The 21,791-nt window shown below is 39.8% G+C and overlaps 1 protein-coding gene across 1 annotated transcript in view; it reads right to left on the reverse strand.

Annotated features, from left to right (window-relative positions):
- Positions 1–1,855: 1,855 nt before the first annotated feature.
- ctnna1 (catenin (cadherin-associated protein), alpha 1) overlaps positions 1,856–21,791 on the reverse strand; it is a 78,643-nt gene continuing 58,707 nt past the window's right edge. Inside the window, exons 15-18 of the mRNA XM_082506624.1 lie at positions 21,039–21,220; positions 15,984–16,089; positions 4,731–4,865; positions 1,856–3,671 (exon numbers count right to left, since the gene is read on the reverse strand). Coding sequence (XP_082362750.1) covers positions 3,381–3,671; positions 4,731–4,865; positions 15,984–16,089; positions 21,039–21,220 — 714 coding nt within the window. The 3' untranslated portion in view covers positions 1,856–3,380. The remainder of the gene's footprint in view (positions 3,672–4,730; positions 4,866–15,983; positions 16,090–21,038; positions 21,221–21,791) is intronic.

Genomic DNA, 21,791 nt, shown 5'->3' on the forward strand with positions numbered 1-21,791 from the left:
TTTGCCAATGTTTTTTTTTTTTTAAGTAAATGTATTCACATCAAATCTTATACAAGGAGCTGGAAAATATGTATTCTTTCCTAATGCAGCTTTCAAAAACAGTATAATTACAGCCATCAGTGATATGGAAATCTTTTACTGCATCCATTTTTGTGTGGGGTTTTTTCTAAGCGATTCTGGGAAACTATATATTTTATTAAGTCGATTTAAATGAGGTACAGTAAAAAAACAAAAAAACTGACGGACACACACAATCTTGCAAATCACCATACTTAAACTGACTTTCATATTTAAAAATTAAAAAAAAAAAAAGGTGGTTTTGTCTTCTCAGTGTCCTTACAATGACCCAAATATACTCTGATGTGCGATTACTGCAGCAATATAAATTCTTGGCTGCTTCACATATTGCAGTCCAACTTCACTGGCTATTGTTTAATAAGCACCAGCACCAGGCTAAATATAGTGTTTGATGTTAAAAGCTGCACTTTTAATAAACAACAGCAGCAGGACCCAATGTATGTTGCAAAATAATGAAGTCTATATGGGAGGCGTACAACATAATTATACAGAGCAGCACATTAGGCGGCATGCTAAAGCTTGTTTTGAGAGCAAACATTACTCTTCTGGGCTTTTCCCCCCCACATACTATAATGTGTTACTACAAAACAAATTAAAAGTGGTACAACAGGGGGGGAAAGTATGTAAGCATGGTTCAAGTGAGGGGAGAAATAAAAATAAATTAAAGGAACGTGTTAATCAGAGTGTAGCATCATGTCAGTTAAACTTTGTAATTGATCTGGTCAGTTAAATATCAGAGGGCGTAATCAGTTTCAGCTGCTTTGTTGTTAATGAAATTAACAACAGGTACACTAGAGGAGCAACAATGACAACCCCCAAAAAGGAATGGTTTCACAGATGGAGGCCCCTCACATTTTTCCCCACTAGTTTTGGTTAGGTATCATTATTGGTGGCATGATGCGAAACCTGGACCTTCGTCCCTACAGAGGTTGCACAGGTAGTCCAGGATGGGACATCTATATGTACCAGAAGGTTCACTGTGTCTCCCAGCAAAGCCTCAAACATGGAAGAGATTCCAGTAGACAGATCGTTAATCAAGCAGAGCTGGACAGGAACATAGGTCCATAACTCATTGGCAGGACTGATATCTGGTCTTTTGTGCAAGTAGGAACAAGATGAGTACTTTGAGCTACAAAATGACCTCCAACAAAACACTGGTGTGAAAGTCTCTGACCAAACAATCAGAGGGACAGTAATGGTCTGATGAGGCTAATCCATTTGAAGCATGTACAGCCTAGGCAACAACACCCTGACTTCCATTAGTTATCGAGGATGAAATTGTCAGACCCTATGCTGGCGCAGTGGTTCCTGGGTTCCTCCTAGTGCACAACAAAACCAAGCCTCACATGTTGAGTCAGTGGGCACCTTCTGGAGGATAAAGGACCCCGTCCTCACCTGACTAATTCAGTAGAACACCTCTGGGATATGTTTCGGTCCATCAATGCTATCAACTGGCAACTTAGAGTATCCAGGGGCTCTGGCCCAGATGTGGGAGACCAGGACACAGTTTGATAAAGAGTGTGCATTCAAGCATGTGGGGATCCTGCAAATGACTCTACCAATTTGTAATTCTGCAATAGTAATTTCAGCAAAACGGACTGGCTTCATATTCTTCCACTTTGATTTTTGGGGTGTCTTTGAGTTCAGCCATCTGCAGGTTGGTAATTTTAATTTCCATCAAATGATGATTTGTTTTCAAAGTGTTTATTTAATTGTTTTGAGCAGTGCACATTACTTTAGTCGGCAGTGGTACAAAGACAAATTACAAAATAACAGATTAGATTCACTTTAAAGTTTATTAAGATATAAAGCAGACACATTAAATTTATCAAGTGTCCACTAATATGTCAGCTCTCAATAACAAAACAATCCACAGCAATGTAGTTTGATATCCACTCAAGACTCAAATACAGCAAAAGGTTAACAGTAGGGAGGGAAAAAAAACCCTAAATAACAAAAACGTTCAAAATGCTCAGTTCCCTAAAAAACATGCATGCCCATCCTGCTATGGTTTACAGATGTCAAATGAGCAAAACAAATTCAGTTCCAAGATCAAAACAGCAAGATTTAAAAGCCTTGCTGCAAACCAATGCACCACCATACATGTCTGCAAACCACGCTGCTAACAACTTCTGCTTTTATTTGAACTCTGTAAAGTCTAACAAGCAGTTTGCGTGTTTTCTTAAAGACTGTGCATTAAACTAATTAAGATTTTATATATAAAGGACAAGCAACACAATAAGAGTTAAGAGGCAGATAATCATTTCCATACCTTGCCAACTTCTAAGATGTGAAGAGAAAAACATTGATCCCTCAGTTTGGACATGTTGAGAATGTAGTGGTGTTTGGTCTCATTGACAGCTAATGAAAGCTTGTGGGCTTTGGACAGTACCAACAACTGTGTATTCATTCTTTAGCCCACTGGCTTCTCTTAAACACAGAGGAGTTATTGCTAATTAACAAAGTTTGACTCAACTGCTGGAGACCTGTGCCTTAAAGTGTAGGTTCACACAAGTAGATCAGTTATGTAGCAAAAGAGAAGGGTAAGAATAAACCGTCACCTTTGGTTTCTGAAGACAATACAATAACAGTAACAACAATAAAACTCATTCAAATACAATTTGAGATGGTTAAATTAAAAGGAAAATATCCTTTGACAATCAAGGGGTACAAATGGATCAAATTGTACGGTGCTGACAATAAAGTTTAAAGTTGGTCTGATTTTTTTTTTTTTTTTATAGTGTCATAACAAAATACATAATGGCATAAAGAAAAACGCAGGCACACATGGAAATATCTCGACTTGGCTGAACCAAAACATGTTTAAATCCTACCAGTTAGACTCCCACATCCAAATTAACTGCAGTTATGCCTAAAGGTAAAAATAAGGCAGTTGAAATTTTGCATAGCTGATATCTGCAGTACAGAACGCATTTTGCCGTAATCAAGCCTTACACCCTGGAGACCCCACAGTTTTATTCTGAAACTGGTTAGGATACAAAATAACCACAAGCCCATATCCATTAAATTCACCTACTGAATAACTTTGTCCAGTTGATTTCCCTTTCTGAAGAATAGACACTTGATACTAGACAAGAGTACATTTGAGCTGGTGGAATAAAAATGAGGCAGTGGAGGAATATATTGGGTCAAACAGACAAGCGGTCTATGGAAAGATAGAAGAAATATGCTAAAAGCTTCTCTCTTTGATAGAGTGACATGCTCAATCTATAGAAAAACTCATTGGTCAAAATCCTTTGTTATTTTTAAACAATAAATGTGTGGGGTTGGAGGTCAGGGGTCTAGATGCTATCCATAGCTTTGAATTCACTCAAAGCCTGCACAGGGTTCACGTGCTTCCTTTGAGAAGATCTCTTGACTCTGTTGGTCTGGCCATCATCCTGCTTCTCTCTTTTCACCAGAGGCTTCTTCTCAGGAGCTTTCATCTTCCAGGAAACAGCGGGCATATTGAGTGCCTCCATGCCCTTGTTCTTCTGGTACTTGGTAGACGCCACATACGACGCCTTGACAGTGGACACCACGGCATTCATCAGGTTCTTTGCTGCTTGAATGAGTGACATGGCGCTGTCCAACTGATACAGTGGAGGAGATGTTGGAGGGGGGGGGGGGGAGAGAGAACAGGGTCAGCTTTGTAAAATGATAAAAGTAAAGGCTGATTAAATCGTCTTTAAGCTCATATCAAGTTAAAAATGAACTAAATCCATCTTTACAGCTTTGTGGGGAAGAGTTCAGACTAAAGCATTAACAACCAGTCCCTTGTCTGAAATACAAACACGTGTGACAAAATTTTGAATATGTAAAAAGGTCACACCAATTTAATCCCCACACTTAACAGCCCCAGAGACGCCACTCACACTTGACTCAAAGTAGTAGAAGGATATTCTCATTTCTGCCCAACAGAAAGGAGGAAGTAATTCATTATTCCCTGCACAGATATTTAAATGAATTTAACTGGCAAGTAAGTGGTTAATTAGTGCTTAAAGGACTTGTAATTTTTTTTTTTATTGCAAAGTGCTATCTGAGGTAGTAAAAAGGTTAGGAAACATCAGGGCAACATTAGTCCTTTCCAGCACAGAGAAAGCCACTAAATGCTGTTATGTGTTTATTCAATTAAAATTTAAAATTTAAGCTGCAACTTATAGTTCAGAGAATAAATCATTAAGTAATCACAACCAGCAGCCGGTGTCATTAAGCCTCTGTATTTTTAATTTATTTGGGCAACAACAGATAAAACTTTTAAAAGTAGCTGTGGGATTCTATTGATTTAAGAACTGTTGTAGAAATTAAAGGCATTCCTCTGAGATTTCACTATACACAAGTGCAGTTCTGTTTACATTGATTATCCCATGAAGCTGACAACAAAGCAGCTCAAGTTTCCTGAAACCTGCACAGTTTGCACCACTACTCAGTCTCTTCATTCTTCTCAATTACTGCCACTTTGCCCACATTTGAAGCTGCATCACTGTCACCAAGTTTTACCAGCCTGCAATCTTCAAAACAAAAATCCGATCTCAAACTCAAACTCAGTTCAACACTCGTTTCAGCCTGATCCGATGTGAGGTTGAAAGATAATGAAAACTGGAATATACAACTTAAAGTGCTTGAGGATAAAATGAAAAGGCTAAACTTACCCCAGAGACAACCAGCTCTCCTCCCAGGTTCTGAACTTCGGCCTTGACTTTACTGCAGATGTTAAGCTGGTGGCAATACAAGGCAATACGCTGCAGGTAGGCGTGCAGGTCCTGCTTACAGCTGGAGTCAGGACACTATGAGAGAAAGACACACACACACACACACACACACACACACACCCACCCTTGTTATGCACAGCTTTCTATCAATAATATTACCTGTTTGCATGTAGCTGCTAATCAGTTAAGTCACTTGCTGGCACTGTTAAATTTACTATGAATGCAATTATGTTCAGCTTTATCAGGATGAGATGGTAGCATGTCTGTGAAGGTTCTCAGTCATCCAGGTCATCATACTCTAAGGAGCTTGGAAAGAAAAGCGTCTGGACTTCTTTGAGTTGCTTGAAGACGTTTCACCTCTCATTCGAGTCCAGACGTTTTTCTTTCCAAGCTCCTTAGAATAAGATAGTAGCAGTGTGACAGGTAAGGTAGACACGCACAAAATCAAAGTGCTCTGAGCAAAAATGAAAAACACACACCCACAACCTGGTAGATAACTCATTTTCACAAGGTTAAATATGATCAAGTCACACAGAATGCAAATTCTAGGAGGCGGCAAACATTGCTGTCAGTCAATTAGTGTTGATATGAATGTTGTGTGAAGTCTTTTTTTTTTTTACTGAAAAAGTGTAAACCCAAGCACAGTTCATTGATTGTTTTCAAAATGCCTTCAGTAATTTGAATTCTTAGAAGAAAAGAGTTTGAAAAGACCTTCATGCCAACAACTTAAGCAGTGACCTTGGGCGTGAAAGTGCAAATAAACTTCTCAGGGCTGGAAAAGCACTCAAACAGGCTTCGGTAAATACAGTCTAATATGTGAGTGAGCATGTAATAGTGCAGAGAAACCTTAAAATGCACAGTTAAGCAATTTGAAGACCATAGGTTCATGTAGGTTAAAAAAAAAAAAAAAAAAAAAGTCTTACTTTTGTTCCCAAGGCCTATCAAAAGCCAACCAAAAGCACACACACACACACACACAAAAAAAAAAAAAAAAAGAATACACTGAAGCATTAAAGTTATAAACGCTATTTCGAAGTGAAGAGCTTCAAAAACTGTATTCTGTTTAGCACTGGCAACCTTTTTGAAGTATAGCATCGTAATTACACTTGCGCTCTACCTGGTTTGCTAAACAAGCCCCCTGCTACCAGAGTAATTAGGCCACAGTACTCTTAGCTGCTCATCAAGTGAAGGATCTAAGCAGTCTGATGGGGCTCCGATGCTTTACATCAGATCATTACAGTGACTTGAGTCACAGCTAGCATGTCAGCGACAATCAGACTGGCTATGCTATACGATCAAAGGCTGGCAATTGTCAACATCACCTAGCAAACACAAAATATCTATGAAAATATTTGGGATGACCATGTCTGTGAAAAATGTCAGAGGGAGGAGTCCTTTGGTCCTGTTAATTTTGAGTGCACAGAAAAGGTGAAATGGAGATAATTAGGGCCAATCTTTTAATTGATAAAAGCTCTCTGGGACAGAGCTTGTGAGGTCAGTGCTAAAGAACACGAGTGTAAACGAGTGCTTGCTTGTCTTGGGATAAACAAGAAACACTGTATATAAGCATGTAAATGACACAGCGGGGCATAGGGGTATCTCCCACTTGGCTATAATGGCTTTTACTCCTCTTCAAGTGCGTCAACCTAACCAAAGGCAACAAAACCCCGTTTTCGTTTCTGTATCAAAGGAGGGAGGAAGAGGAAACATAAGTAGGATCCTGATTTTTGGACACTTCAAACAGACTAGGACTTATGATGCGTCTAATCCTGCTGAGCGCATCAGTATCCCTAGTGGGAGAACAGAGTGCACGGCTGAGTATAGTGCACTCACTCCCAGCCATACAGCCATGCATGCATGAATTTAAACACCATCCCACCAAGTACAACTGTACTCATTCATACGTGATGGGTCACCACAGCAGAATAGAACATACAAACCAACGCATCCTTTAACTACTCAAATAGACCTCATCTACATATAGGACACAAACATCCTAAAGCATCTACAATTACAATTTATTGACAGTTCTTTAGATATTCCATGTACATTTTAATAACAACATTCCCATTTCCTGTATTATCACCATCTACTGCTGACTAATAGGACAGGCTAAGCAGAGAGGACAAATTAAGTGTTGACATTCTATTAAAAACTGTATGGAAAAAGAGATGATGATCATTGTACAGCAGAGGACTAATACAAGGCTGTGAGACCACAGAAAATGGTAGAAAGAGGAAGGTTTAAAAAAAGAAGAAGCAAAGGGGAAAAAAAGAAAAATAAGTAGGAGAAAAGACAGGGATGAAGAGTGAGCTGGAGGGGGAACAGAGTGGAGGAGTAAATAAGAAGTAGAAATCCAACTGGGGAAAAGGAAGGTAGACGAAAGGATTCAACTGTAGTTGGGAGGGGCATTTAAGTCAGAGAGAAACAGAGAGAGAGAGATGCAAACGCAAAGACCTGGGATGAGGCTGAATGCAGCAGCCATGCTAATGAAGGCTTGGGGAAGTATTCAGATGGCTGGAAGCAGGGCACTGTGAAAGCATCACTTGTGCTCATACTCAGCTCAGCTGCTGGCTTCACTTAGCACTCAGGAAACTCTGCAACGCTGCTCTGACTGTGACATGTGAATACATAAGTTGCAAAAAGAAGAGACAAGAGCACCTTGAATTGTTTAGGTGCTGCAAATGGAAATAGAAGTGCAATAAATGCAGGTGGCAAAACTAAGGTAGCTCAATAACTACCCGCACTGTTACGTCAACGCTTCCCTAAAACCAGGTGGATCAAAGGGCAACATCTCTGCTTTTAGACTTTATGCTATAAATAATTAATACTTCAGGTGTAGTTTTACAACCTAAATGTTATTGCATCTGCAGGCTGTGCAAGCACTTTCCCTCGGTAGTCAAGTTAATAATCTAGCCTGTTATTGAAACGGTTCACTCAAAATCTGCTCTTGCGTGAGTTTTTAACTATTAGAACACACCACTGCCTATTTTTGTCTCGTCTGTGTGCTGCTCTAAAATTGCATACAAGCCTTTTTATGTAAACTTTATGGCAAGGATCTTGCAAAACTTTAGAATTATAAAAAAAACTTAAGGATTTTTATGTACCACTCACTGGATGTAGTGGATTAATGTTATTCTTAGGAGATTTAGTGATTCGGGTTAGTAAGACAATGTAATGTTGGGAATGAGTGTATATTATCTGGTGTTTGGGAACAAACTTATAAGCTGTGGGTAGTCATTTGTCAAATTGAGCTGCGCAAAAGCCATCTTGTACATGATCATATTGGAATTTGTATTTTAATTTATTAGTGAATAAACTGAAATTAAAAACAGTTGTTTAATAGGACAGTCAACTTTGCCTTGCCAGCTACTGTGGAGAGATGGCAAATCAAGAATAGGTGCACTAGAGAAGGACAAATCTTTTCAAAAGCAGCCAGCAGTACAGGCAGAAATGTCAAAGAGTCTAGTGTAGTTTTGCCTCCCCTTCAACTTCTTGAAGTACCTTTTAAAGAAAAAGAAAGGTGAAACAATGGATGACATGGGGACAATGGGTACCAGATCAGTATTCTAGTTTGCTAATTGAATCTCTTCAGTAACAATGCCTTACAAGACTTTTAGTGTACTACACATTTATGTGGGTCTGAAAAGAGTGGGTAGCTCTTTCTTTCCTTTGCATCAAAGCTGTAGCTCTAGAGAAGCTCACATCACAATCCAATCAAAAGCAAAATGTATTTCTTTCCAATCCACTGCACACAAAAAACAGGAAATGTGGCAATAAGAATGACAGTGCAGGATGCTGAACAAAGCTCTCTCTGTTACTCAACACAAAGCACACAATCTATGATTTAAATAATGATCGGATGGTGAGGTCCCATCATTGGCGAGTGCTATTCAGTTCTATTATACAGAGCAGAGGCAGAGCCACAGAGCTGCCACCGCCCAGCGCTGACCTTTCCGGACGCATCACCCAGAGGAAATGCCAATTTCCAATATTTACTCACGGTGCGGCATTCTAATGTGTCTGCCAGCAACCTGTTGGGGCGAGCCATGCAACAATGGGACCCAAGAAGCGTTTTCTGTTATGTTTGCTTTTCAGTCATGAGAAAATCTAGTCTCCACTGTCCTCAGGCAATTGAGTGTTTTCTCTTACTGTATTTATTGGAGGGACCTGTTGCTCTAGTCTCTAAATTTGGACTGCTTCCTGAAGTCTTCCTTCCAGTTATCTTGTTTACTCAAAAAGACCCATTTATACATTCATTTAGATCAGATGACTTAGTTGTAGGTGCAATTAGAAAGTTAAACAAGAAAAAAAAACTGTACTGATAAAGCATCTTTCAACCCTATAAAAAAAAAATAATAATAAAATAACAAAAAATAAATAAATACAATAAAACACCAATAGGTAATTTGTTCTCCAACAGTTGAAAGGCAGGCTTAAACACTCAAACATTTATTCAAGTGAGTTTGACAGTCTGGTGTTGTGGATGCATTTTAATAGCTTCAATGGGGAAAAAATAAATACTACAATACAGAACCTTGCCTGTTGGTATGCTTGTCTATAAAGAATTACTGCTCAGATATACTGGAGACAAAGGTTAAGTCTGTCCAGGCTAAATTCAGTTAGCTTTTTAAGTCAAAATAACAAGCTTTGCTGCAAAAATGTTTATGCACTACCAGTGTATACTTTAAATTTCATATACAATTAGCAAACTTTTGCATACAAGTGTAAAAATGGTAAATGGCCTGTATTTGTATAGCGCTTTACTAGTCCATAAGGACCCCAAAGCGCTTTACACATCCAGACACACACACACAGGTGATGGCAAGCTACATTGTAGCCACAGCCACCCTGGGGCGCACTGACAGAGGTGAGCAACTACTCCTGGGTGGAGGAGAAAAAGAAAAAAGAAAAAAAAAAAGACCAAGTCTGTCTGGTAGAAGCTTCTGGATAATTAACTATGCCTAACATAACAAAGGACCTTCAGGACAACCAGCCGCTGGGCACCTTTATCTGCGATTACACCTCAAAACTGCCACAGGGGTTGCAAGAAGAGATGAAAGAGATAGAATGTGCTTATAGCCACGGGAAAACAACAAAAAAAGGGGGAAAAAAAGATTCATGGCAAACTCTTCTGGAGATACAGGAAACAAAGCGCTGAAAAGACCATTCTGTTTTCTTTAGGGGAGAACTAAAGTACGAGATATGGCTAAGCACTGACGGGAAGTGATCAATTTCCAGCTATAGTCTGTGTAGACATCTCAAGATAACGCAACAACATAAACAATGCTTAGTATATGATATGGGGTTTAAAACTTAACAAAACAGCAGCAAAATGTACAATAGTGAAAAAAATGGGATGGCTTCAAAAGCATACAAACTGAAAAACCTCAGCAGTAAGAAATTCAAAGCAGCTTTACTTGTGGATAAAAACTAGATGGATTAAAACTTCCCAGGACTCTAAAGTGTAACCATTTAGGTCTCGCAACCATACAACCATAAACGTGCCATGTAAGACAAAGATGAGATATGCATTTTCCCATTGGTATGCCTGACTTGTTGTGACATAATACACTACAGAGGTTTCACCAACCTTATAAACAACACATTTGCATAACATTGCACCAATGACAAACAATGGGCTGTGAGATCAGTTTCATGATCATTACTATCCAATTGTCATGACCATTGATCAACAACCACTGATCAAAGTCCATTTGTCAGTGGTGCTAGTTTCAGTCATTATGTTTATAAGGCTGGGAAACATTCAGTCAGCTGACTGAAGAAGTCACTTGGATGAAACGTTTCTCCCACTGAAAACGCTACGTCCAGATGAACAGAATCAACTTTTTGGGATTTAATTACCTGGATGATTGAGCACTAGGGATGGGCATTGATAAGATTTTCATGATTCCGATTCCATTTTCGATTCTGTTTAACGATTCGATTCTTTATCGATTCTCTTACCGATTCTTTTTAAAAAAAGGAGAACACTATGGTCGAATAGCTTAAAACTTTGTTTTATATCTTCTCTTTGAACAAGATAGAAATTTAGGAGTAACATGGCCTTACAAACCCAACAGTGAGATCTTAAGAGATCCAGCCTATGGCTCTTCAATGGGGTGTCACAGGGTCCCCAGGAAAAAAAAATTGTAAGTGTAAAATAATAAAAGAAATATTCTTCTGTAGCAATAACAAAGTATAACAAATTATTCTGTAGCAATTACACAAGAATATCCAGTAATGTCCCTGCCTACAATTAAACACATTCACTTACCGAAAATTGGGGGCATCTGCTGTGGCAAATGGGTGCAAGCCTTTTACCACAAACTTAGTCACTGCTCGGTGACATTCGTCTATCCTGGCCTGAAAGGAGACGCTACCGGTAGACTGCAGCGAGAACTACCAGCATCTGAGCCAGCCAGACTCTGTCTCTCTCATCATGGTCACCTAAATGCAGCGCACAGTCATGGCAGGTTTTGTAATAAGGCAGATTGCATTAACGGGAGAGGACGTGCAAACGTTACCGCTGCTGCTGGGTTGAGATTCACGAGTCCGGAGCAGAATTAAAAACACGACATTCATTTAAGGTTATCGTGTGTTTTGTGAGCAAATGCTTTTGCATATTCGTAGTGTTTCCTCCCTTAAATGAAATCTCTACTTTGCAAGTATTGCAAGTTGCCCTGCTGTCATCCGTTCTCGTAAAGTATAATCAAACTTTTGAGCGTTTGAGCTGCCATGTTTACTGCCAGGTAAATGACGCTCCGCAACGTGGTGACGTCATTCGGGGCGACTGGAATCGATAAGGGAATCGTTTGCAAAAAATGGCAAACAATTCCAAGGAATCGAAACAGTGGTTCTCAACAAGAAACTGTTTTCGATACCCATCCCTATTGAGCACGTATCAAGATAAACGAACACCATGAAAAACAAATTAAAACACTGGACTCCATCAGTATACTGGTGGTGTATTATCCTGCAGCCCTGCATCTTCTTTGCAAGACCTCTGATCAAGTGGATATTCCTTTGCTTTCTGTTCACAGAAATCTTTCCAGTAAAGGTTAATTGTAATGCCCATTCTTTTTTACTTTACCAAGCTAGTGCTGATTCTATTACTAATGAGGGTCAAGAATAAATCTTCCATGGGCAACCAACAGTTCATTTTAAACTATGTGATGATAGCTACATTTCTTAACTGCAGCTGCTAAAAAGAAGCTCCGTATTTGGTTTGGGCTGATTCAATCACACTGGCACTTGGGAATGTTAATGTGACATTGAAGCAGACAGGAGAACATCAAGCTGGGAGCACACCAGGAAGAGGAAAAACAAACAAACAAACAAAAAAAAAACAAAAAACAAAACAAAACAAAAAAAAAAACCTGTCGAGGTAACCACAGGGACCAATTAAAAGGTCCTCATCAATTTTTAATGTTCACACTTCACCTGTCAGTCAGGCATTTTACTGTCGGACTTGTAAGCAAAACTGATAACTTAGCACGGCCAGAGAGAGTCATGTTAAAACACTTACATTTAACGTTGACGCTCTAAAGCAAATAGTTTCTGGCTCTGAATTCACAATAGGTGTGAATTCAAGTGTGAATGGTTGACCGTTTTTTCCTGTGTCGGCCATGCAACCTGTCCTCGATGTACCCCACCTCTTGCCCTATGGTAGCTGGGGAGCAACCCTGGGAACTCTGAAATGGACAAGTGCAACATATGGATGGATGAAAATAATAAAATGCAACTGAATGGGAGCTGATGGTGCTTGGTTAGAAAAAAAGAAATCCAAAAAAGAAATCTTCATTTGGTGGTTGAGTTGAGAATTTGTGGGCTCTCTGGGCGACTTTCCTTCTTCTCTGCAGTAGGTAATTTATAACCCTGCCTGAGTACAGTGTCTAGGACCGGAGCCTGGATCAGACTGTGACCAGCGACAGAGCCAGTGGATCACCATAAATCTTTACTGATTGAATGCAAATTGGAAAAGTACATTATGTATGTCAGTAAACATCAGGAGAATAAAGCTTGCGCAACAAATGCATACAGCATGTGCATGCCTATTCTCCAAATATGTAAGCCTTATTTTATGTGCTCGTGTTTGCATGTGTACATGCAAGTGTTGGTAAGAAGGCAAGCAGCTGCAATTTATAGGCTACATAGCGGCTAACACATTTGCATTATAAATCTCAATTACATAGCATTATTTGCTTACTGGCCCCTCAGATGTAATTCTCATAAGGTGCCCTGCAGAGGAGGGTCATAAATTCTTAATAAACTGCAGTGCAGACCTTTGTACAGCAATGACCTAAATCCTGCAGCTCATCTCAGCACTACACTCATTTCTTTAAATTTTAATAAGGCTCCATTACACATATTTAACAGTTTCTCAAAAACCCCAACCTAGACCATGTCCACCTGCACAGTTCTTTTGAACACAGCACTCGTGTACCAAGCATATCATGACACAGTTGTACAAAGAAGAAACGTGGGGTGAGATGCTGTGCTATCAGTCTGGGACCATCTGCCAATGTGTTTTATATGAGGAGCAAACCCTCACAGGCCCTGCAGGCCAGAGGCACAGAGCGCAAGTGATTAATATGCCTAGGTTAATGAGCAGTCCCAGCTTTGCCTTTGCTTCTCAGACTCTGTCAGTCTATGTGCATCCTGGTAGTGATTCATTTAACCACTGCTGATGGAGTATGCAGACCATCCTATAGCGCACTGCCTTTGCTGCAAGTGGGCCTGTGGCATCTCCTGCTTTGTTAAAGATATGGCCCTAAAAATAAACAGCCTGCGTAAATAAATTTTTAAAAATGGCCACCTGGCAATTATGCTGCTAATTAAAAGGCGAAGCACTCTTAATAGATTCATCTCTCAGGAGAGACATACCTCTCTCAACGCAAATGCAATGCCCCCTTTCTCTCTCTCCCCCATCTCCATCATTCCCCTCGTCTCTACCCCATGTCCATCCCTGGGAGCCTTGGCTGATGTGTTATGGGAGAGTGTCGCCTGATCTGCGAGTGTTTTGGTCTCTGCTGAGAGAGAAAGGCTAAGAGGGACAGCTGGATGGGTTCAGAGGCTGAAGGGGTCCTCACTCTTGGCAAAGACTTCTGTTTCAACAGCCAAAGCTCTTCATTTATTCATACTTTGAGTGCCTCCAACCCCAAAATCCTCTCATAGTGCGTACACATAACCAAAACACACATACACAGAAAAGAAAGAAACAAGTACCTACAATGAGTTTAGTACATAAATGCAAAATAGGTACCTGAATCTATTACATCCACACACACAGACTGCCAAATGGAGAAGCATGTCAGTCAACAGACATGATTGCATGCAGGCATGCACACACAGATATGCACACTCACACCTGCACAGTTACCCATCTGTTTTCTTTGGGGGATAGCGCTGTTTTCCTTAAAGTGAATAAGCATCTTTAAAAGCAGCACTGAGGCATATAAAAGTCACTTTCCAGAGCTTATTCCCTATTCAGATGATTCAAATGCAATTATGTCAGTACAGGTAGCACTGTTACTTTTTGATAGACGTGGGGTTGTAATATTAAGGATCTGAGGCCATCTTAAATAAAACATCAGATATGCAGGGTATTAGGAGGCCAGCAGCTCATTATGTCAGACCATAGGGGGGTGGAATCTGCTTAAAGCTGAATGCAGATGTTTCTGCTACAAGAAGGAATAACCACGACCTCTCCCTGTGCAGGAAATATGGAAAGGATACTTGAAAAACCTCTTCCCATTTGAATCAGAGGGGAAATAAAGGTTACAGGAATTGGCAGTTCGCCACTTAAAGTACATGTATAGTAAGTAATTAGAAACGGATAAATCCCAAATCAGCTTGTAAACTTATTGCCCTGAAGTATTTAATTTAAACTCTAAAAGAAACAAACAGGCTTCTACCTTTTGCAGCATTTCACCTATATTATCAGCTGTAAAAGAACTGTTAAAGTTTTGATAAAACTCGTTGGCTTCGACATCTAAAATGAGTGAGTGCCTTTCTGAGTGACTGTGTTCTTGAATACAAGTTGACAAAACCCACAGCTATTATAGTCAAACCACAAAGAGCAAGTGATGTATTTAAGGGAGAAAGCCTCAAACTGACAACTGTGTCTCGTTAAAAACATAACTAAACTCTTCCATGATTTCACACCAAAATGTATACATGTTGGAGAGAAAAAGGTAAGCCCCAGCGTTAGAGACGGCACATGAATAAGTTGGGGGATAAATCATGTAACATGTCTCCCTGTGGAGCGCTACAGTGCAAGTATTTAAGTGAAATATGAGGCCATGGATAATTGAATGTGTGTTTCCTGATGTCAAGGACCATAGTCACTGGGGCAGGGAATAGATGTGAACAAGTGATGGAAGTGGGAGGGGGGAGATGGAAGAATGAGGGTTTAACACTGAAAGAAATGGTAAATACTGGTAAGGATTGCATCACAGTCACACAACACTTTGCAGTTAATGTCTGAAAGGACCCCACAGCGCAAGCCTGTTTCTTTGATTTGCTTCTAAATAGACAAAAGAACAAATAAAAGAAAGAAGTATTGGGGGGGGGGGGAGGAGTAATTCATGTAGTGGATGTTTTCTGTTTTTGTCTGTTAAAGTTTTGTCAAAGGAAAAAAAAAAAAGAAAAGCTTTGCAAATTCAGGTAATGAAAACCTTGACAGTACACCACCATGTAACTTGAAACACGAATTGTTATGTACTACTGTTATTTATTTATTTTTTTGAACAAAACAAAAAGAATAACTTTAGAAGACCTGATCACAGGGTGCCAAAGGAACTCTTCGGGGAGGGGTTTGAATTGCCAAATGTTGTAATGCACGGAAAGATGTGGTGATATGAATGAATAGGACTTTAGAGAAACTAAACAAGAGTATTCCAATGCCAGCAGGCAGACCTTTACCATTTTCAATTAAAATTGTGTGTGTTTGTCTTTAAATGATGAACATCTAATCTAATTTGTAGCATTAGACAAACTAATCAAAATGTTAATAATTTTCCATGTAGTCTGAAACATGTGCCACTGATCTGAGATTGGTCCCATTTTACATTATGTATGAGTTAAAATGTTCTGAAACAGAACAAAATCTTTTATGTTACTACCTTACGAAGCTAAACATACTCTGATGTTAAGAATGAAGCTGTAGTCTACAGATTAATATTAACTTACATGGTCAGCGATGGTGCGGCCCAGCTTGTCCATTCTTGATCCTGCCTCAGCAATTTTCTTGGCAGCGCTAATGACATCAGACGTATTCTTCAGCGGCCCTTTTCCCCTGAGGAGAAGACGTGGAAAGATCAGTGACTGTTTTTGATATATTGCAAGCTCATTCAATATGCAGGAGCAGCTGTTTGTTTTAGAGACCTCTTTTTCGGTCAGAAGCAAGAATGTATCGTGAACCGGGAACACCTCAGGGAAACTGCACCAAATTCAAAGTGCACGCTGGTACACACATGTCCATACACATAAAACACTCTGGCATCATGCTGTTCTGTCAGGGATGAGAATGTGTTATAGTCCTTTAAAGTCAGAGGTTAGACTTTAAGTTTATTCTCAAAGAACTGGACTATAACACTGCACCATCAAACTCTTGTAGCACCTACATGACTTCTTATAAGATCAAGTTTTCAACTCATTTTTCCTTTGTGTTCAGTCTAATAAAACGCATATTAGCTTGAAAAAATATGCATAAAATTTACTGATGAACTGACAACACTGTTTCTCCACAAACTGCTTGGAAATAAACTGTCTAGAGGCGATTATATAGCACCACATGCCTTCTATCACAACAGAAAATATAAGAAAAATCTACTTAGAAACTTTTAAGCAACTTTGAAGTGTTTATCACAGTGCTAAGACACAGGACAAAGGTTGATAACACAGGGGCAAGAGACTTTTTGGATAAAGATTGCGCAATAGTGCAATAAGTTAAATATTTTTAGGTTGCCGAGGTAGTTCTGTGCTTCTGGTCACTTGGCTCCATACTTGGTACGGTAAGCTGCCACTGTTCGTCTCTAGTTGCTGGAAGACTTTCTCATCTTCACTTCTAGAGAAGTGTAACAGTTTTTAATAAACAAATAATTGTGTTACCCTGTTAAATTAACAATCTCCATTTATATTACACATGGACGCAACTGATTACATTTGCTGCAACACTCCCACATTGTTGTTTTATTATTAGCCATTGCAAGCCTTAACGTAATGATAACTTGAAGACAGCTAATGTGGCTATCGGACAAAGTACTTTAGACTACTCCCTTATTTCCCAAGGGAATGTCACACTGGATGGACAAGCATACTTGATTTGGCAGACTTCACACCGGATACCATTCCTGATGCAACCCTCCCATTTATCCGAGCCTGGCACTAGCACTAAAAGGACACTAGCCTGTGAGCCCCTGAGGTTGGGTTTGTTTATATTGGGTAATTCTTAAGCCAGGTTGATAACTTTTTAATATTGCTCAAATGGAAACTTTACTGACTTCTTCCAGGGTTTGTCTGCCCGCCTGCATGCAGCACTGCCATGTAAAGTTGTCAACATACTACTGAATTAGTCTTAAATCCAATTTATTTGTTTTTGCGCGATCAATTAGTATCCAAGTTTTTCTTTCACACACCAACTTCTCTCTCTTTTTTCCCCATCCAAGTTGGAGACAAAGAAGGCAGGAAGAGAAGGCAAGAGAATTGAAAGCAGCAAAATTGGAATCCAATTCAATTTAAGGCCTTTGGTCATTGCCACAGTATTACACATCCATTTCTGACCCGTCCTGAGCCAAACAAAGCCCATCCCAGCACAGGTCAATCCAGCCCTGACCTGACCCACTGTAAAGCTTATCAGCCATTTGCCACTTTTCTGCCCCCCCCAAGGGACTCTGGGACACAGTTGGCAAGAGGCACAAATTGGATTCAAAGCTTCTCTCTTCAGGCTAAAAAAATGAGCCATCCAACCCAGAACAGATGGAATTTTGTGTTCTGTTCTCTTGCTTCCTCTTCCCTCTCCTCTCATCTCATCTCCAACCCTTCCCTTCTCATGCTCTCCCTCTGCTGCTCTGATGTAAAGCAAGCCAGAGTCCTAGTGGAAAAGGCCACGCGTCAGTGCACATACTGGAAGCTCCCTGGGGACAAGTCAACCCCTGGAGAGAGCTAACGGTGCTGTGACGATATTTAGAAAAAGATTTGTAGGTTGGTAATATAATACAGAAGTTTGCCCCCAAAAAACACATTAGAATACATAAACATGGTAATCATTTTTATACTGCGAATATATACCTATGATGTCCTCCTTAAAAAAAATTGTTTAAAGCAAAAGAATTAAAGCATCATTTTCCATATCTGTCCACACAGCTGTCCGTGTGTCAATGTGAAGCATTCTACATCAAAAGACTGTGACAGGTGGCTTTCAAATATGTTGCATGTTCTCAAGCTATACACATATGCCTTATTCATGAGAGCTGCCATACAGCCATAAGCGATGCAGAGTCAACAAGGATCTCAGTCACTCTCTGCAGATTTGTCAGGAGGGAGGTCTGGATCAATTACCTCATACAGCATTAACCTTGGCAGTGCTTTGTGCCAGCTCAAGGTTGTGGGGGCAATAATTTGGACGCGGGCTGAATTAGCCAACTACTGACCTTCCATGTGCTACCACTGCATGTGAGAGTGAAGGCATAATGTGAAGATATTTATTCTGCCTGACAAATGACCATGCGTGTTCCCTCAGTCGACCAACCCGCGCGCACACATACACGGACGCATGTGAGACAAGCGTACACAGAGTCAATTCCAAACTCCCTGACAGTGCCAAATAAGAAAAGCCACAATGCTAAGTTATGGGATTAAATGAACAACTTCCACACAGTTACTATGTGGACTGTTAAAACTATTTGTAAAGCATCATTTTCAATTTATTTCAAATGGCAGTAACATAGCAGAGAGGATATAATGTGCTAATTGGAAGAAGTATGACTTATATGTATAAATTCAATTCAAATATTCAAAGGATAAATAAAGAAATTGCATATAAGGTCAGCAGCTCATCACATTGATGAAGGTGCCTCATTTTCTATCTAATAGAACACAGCATTTCTCTTTTATTACTCACATAAAAATAGTCCATGAGTTACCATTCACTGAAGTTTAACTGGGTTAATAAATTGACTTTGTGATTTCATTTTGCAAACTGTAAGAGAGGTGAAAGGCTACAAACAAAGCAACTCATCAAATGTTCACTCACATTCATACTGCAAATTCTCAAAGATTTATTAGTCATGCTTATTTTTATTATAGCTTTGTCAATCTTTGGCTGAAAACTTATAACTAAAATATTTTCGAATGATAAAATGCATTTGTTAGATAAATAATGAAAGCTGAAGTAGGCATGTGGCTGTCCGAGTTCACTAAAAAGCACTGATTTTAGTCCAGGATGAGCAGTATCATCTGCATGTCATGTAAAAATTTTTCTCTTAATCCTCTGCATGAATAAGAAGTACTGCAAGCAAACATGACTGGTTCCTATTTAACCCTGGTCAGATTGCTGGTTATGTCAGTATTTCAAATCCTCTACAGCTTTCCAGCAATTCACTTTTTTTGGCCAAGGAGACGGGATCTTTGACCCATTCAGAAGATTAAGATAGAGAGGCAGCATTTCATCATCATTACGGAGGTGACTCAGAGTTAGACACACAACGTCCTCTGAGTAATTCACTTGAAAATGTAAAAAGGCACAGCCATACAAATATAGTCAGACGCAAATACAGGCAGCCAGTCAAAATGTCCACTTGTGCATGCCAACATACAAATGCACTCACACTGTAAGCTAGAAGGTAATGTAGAGATGGTGATGTTGGTGAACCATAATCAGTAATCCCTTTGGACAAGCCCCCACTGTGTACTTGGCAAGGGTCACGATTTACACTTTTCTATCATCAGCGGGTGAGAGAAAAAGCCAGTATCACATCCTTTGTGAATTTTCAAGGTCCTGAACTTACTTGTATATCCAACAATGAAACAACAATAAAGAAAGCCGTCACATGCAGCACTGAGAACTTCATCACTGAATTTGTTGTTTATGGTTTGATGCGTTTTGATGTGAAGTGAAAGCCAACAAATCTGTTAGCAAATGGCAAAGACCAGGATGAACTGAAAAAGAGCCAAATTTCTAATGAGGCCTTTGGAGGGTACTGGCTGCTACTTCTGTACAAAGGTGTGTATGTTGCTGCAGAGTCAGAGCCAAGAGTGGCGAGATCTCTTATGTCAACAGGTTCACTAAAACAGACTTGATGAAAATTTCAGGAAAAGGCCATGTTTAACTACATTTGCTACCATCTGTCCACAAGACTATCTGGGCTCAACACACTAAGGTCAATCTTTTCTCATTTTGCTGCTGATACAGAGTTTGCACATAGAAGTTTAGCAAATTTAGGCACTATTCACCATCTATAGCATAAAAACGCATGTCCCAAATGTGCACAAAAAAGACCGTGTACAGGTAAAAAAAACAAAACAAAAAAAACACTGGGAATCTACTACTTACTTCAAGCTCACTTCCACTTCCAAGTAGTTTGCATATTGACAAAAAATGCTGATTTAGACAGTAATTACACGTGGCTGACCAGCTTATAACATTAAATCATGACATTTAACAGGTCTTTATTTTACTTTCCTTAGACCCATAGCTCAAATGTAGTCTCTCTTTTTTGGTGTAAAATGTCTCACCTGTCCCTGCTGAGCTCTTCACCTCTTGAACCATTTACCAAGAGTGAATACAGCCACTTTAGAGCAGCTCTGTGGATGGAGAATCCCCACTTCCAGAGCTTTATTCATGTACCAGGAGAGAGGGAGATCTGACACACTGCTTATGGCTGTGCATATTAAGATTAAAGGAGGACTGAAAAATAATCAAGCACAAAATCCTACCAACAGTGCTGCTCAAGGAAAAGGGCACTGATGCATGAATGGTACTGCTAAACTAGGTGCACAGCATTGTGCAGATATGGGCAAATGTTGGGAAAACAAATGTAGGCTTACTGGCTGATTGTATTTGACACAGGCTTAAGTTAAATATGCAATCTGACTTGGAAGGCATTTTGCCTGAAGTGCACAACAACAGAATATTAATGCGAGCAAGAGGGAAGTTGACATGCAGCACGTATTTTGTCCCCGTGCAAGTACAAGAAAGTAATTACCAATCAAAGGTATTCTTTAAAGCAGTCCACTAACACTAACCTGGTGAAGTCTGTCATCTCCATCATGATCATGCACATCTGCTTGGCCAACACAATGATGTCATTGCCACTGTCGTCCCACTTGGATACCTCTGCATCCAGCTTGCTCTTCTCTTCCTGGAAGCTGGCCACCTGCTCAGCAATCTTTGCCTTCTGCTCCTGGGGCAACTGAGCCATGATAGCCTGAAGGAGGATTTATGAAAAGCATGGATGGTTAGCAAACTAGACCCAAACATACTGTTGCTGATACCATGAACATAAGTTTGGCAGCCATAATCAATGAGTGAGTCTTGTTCGAAACCACGCCTGAGAATATCAAGGCAGCAAGATATCCTACACAACTGTGTGACCCTTTATTTAGAATTTAAACACATGCATAATTGTTCACTATTTGGTGTGTAACTTGCTTTTCAGCAATGTGCCTGAATAACGGTTGCCTGAAGTATCCTCTGAATAAATAAGTAAATAATATTGTTCTCTCATCCCCAAAATTCAAAGCTGGGTTCAAAATTATGTTCAGAGCAAGTGAGTCATATGTAACATATCTTGGAAAAATATGAACTCACCACCTCTGGCCACTGAAGACCAGTATAAGGGGAGTTAGTTACAACTACTTTATTCACGTTAAGATGTATTTATCACCATATTTATCCATCCTTTTGGACTGGAGAGTAAGAGGGCAGCTTCCAAAAAAGGCAATCAGACATCAGCCATTCAGTGAATGAGCCTGTCAGGCCAAAGTAGGCAGACACTT

The sequence above is a fragment of the Aulonocara stuartgranti genome (genome assembly GCF_965226115.1).
Source record: "Aulonocara stuartgranti genome assembly, chromosome: 2".
Taxonomy (NCBI): domain Eukaryota; kingdom Metazoa; phylum Chordata; class Actinopteri; order Cichliformes; family Cichlidae; genus Aulonocara; species Aulonocara stuartgranti.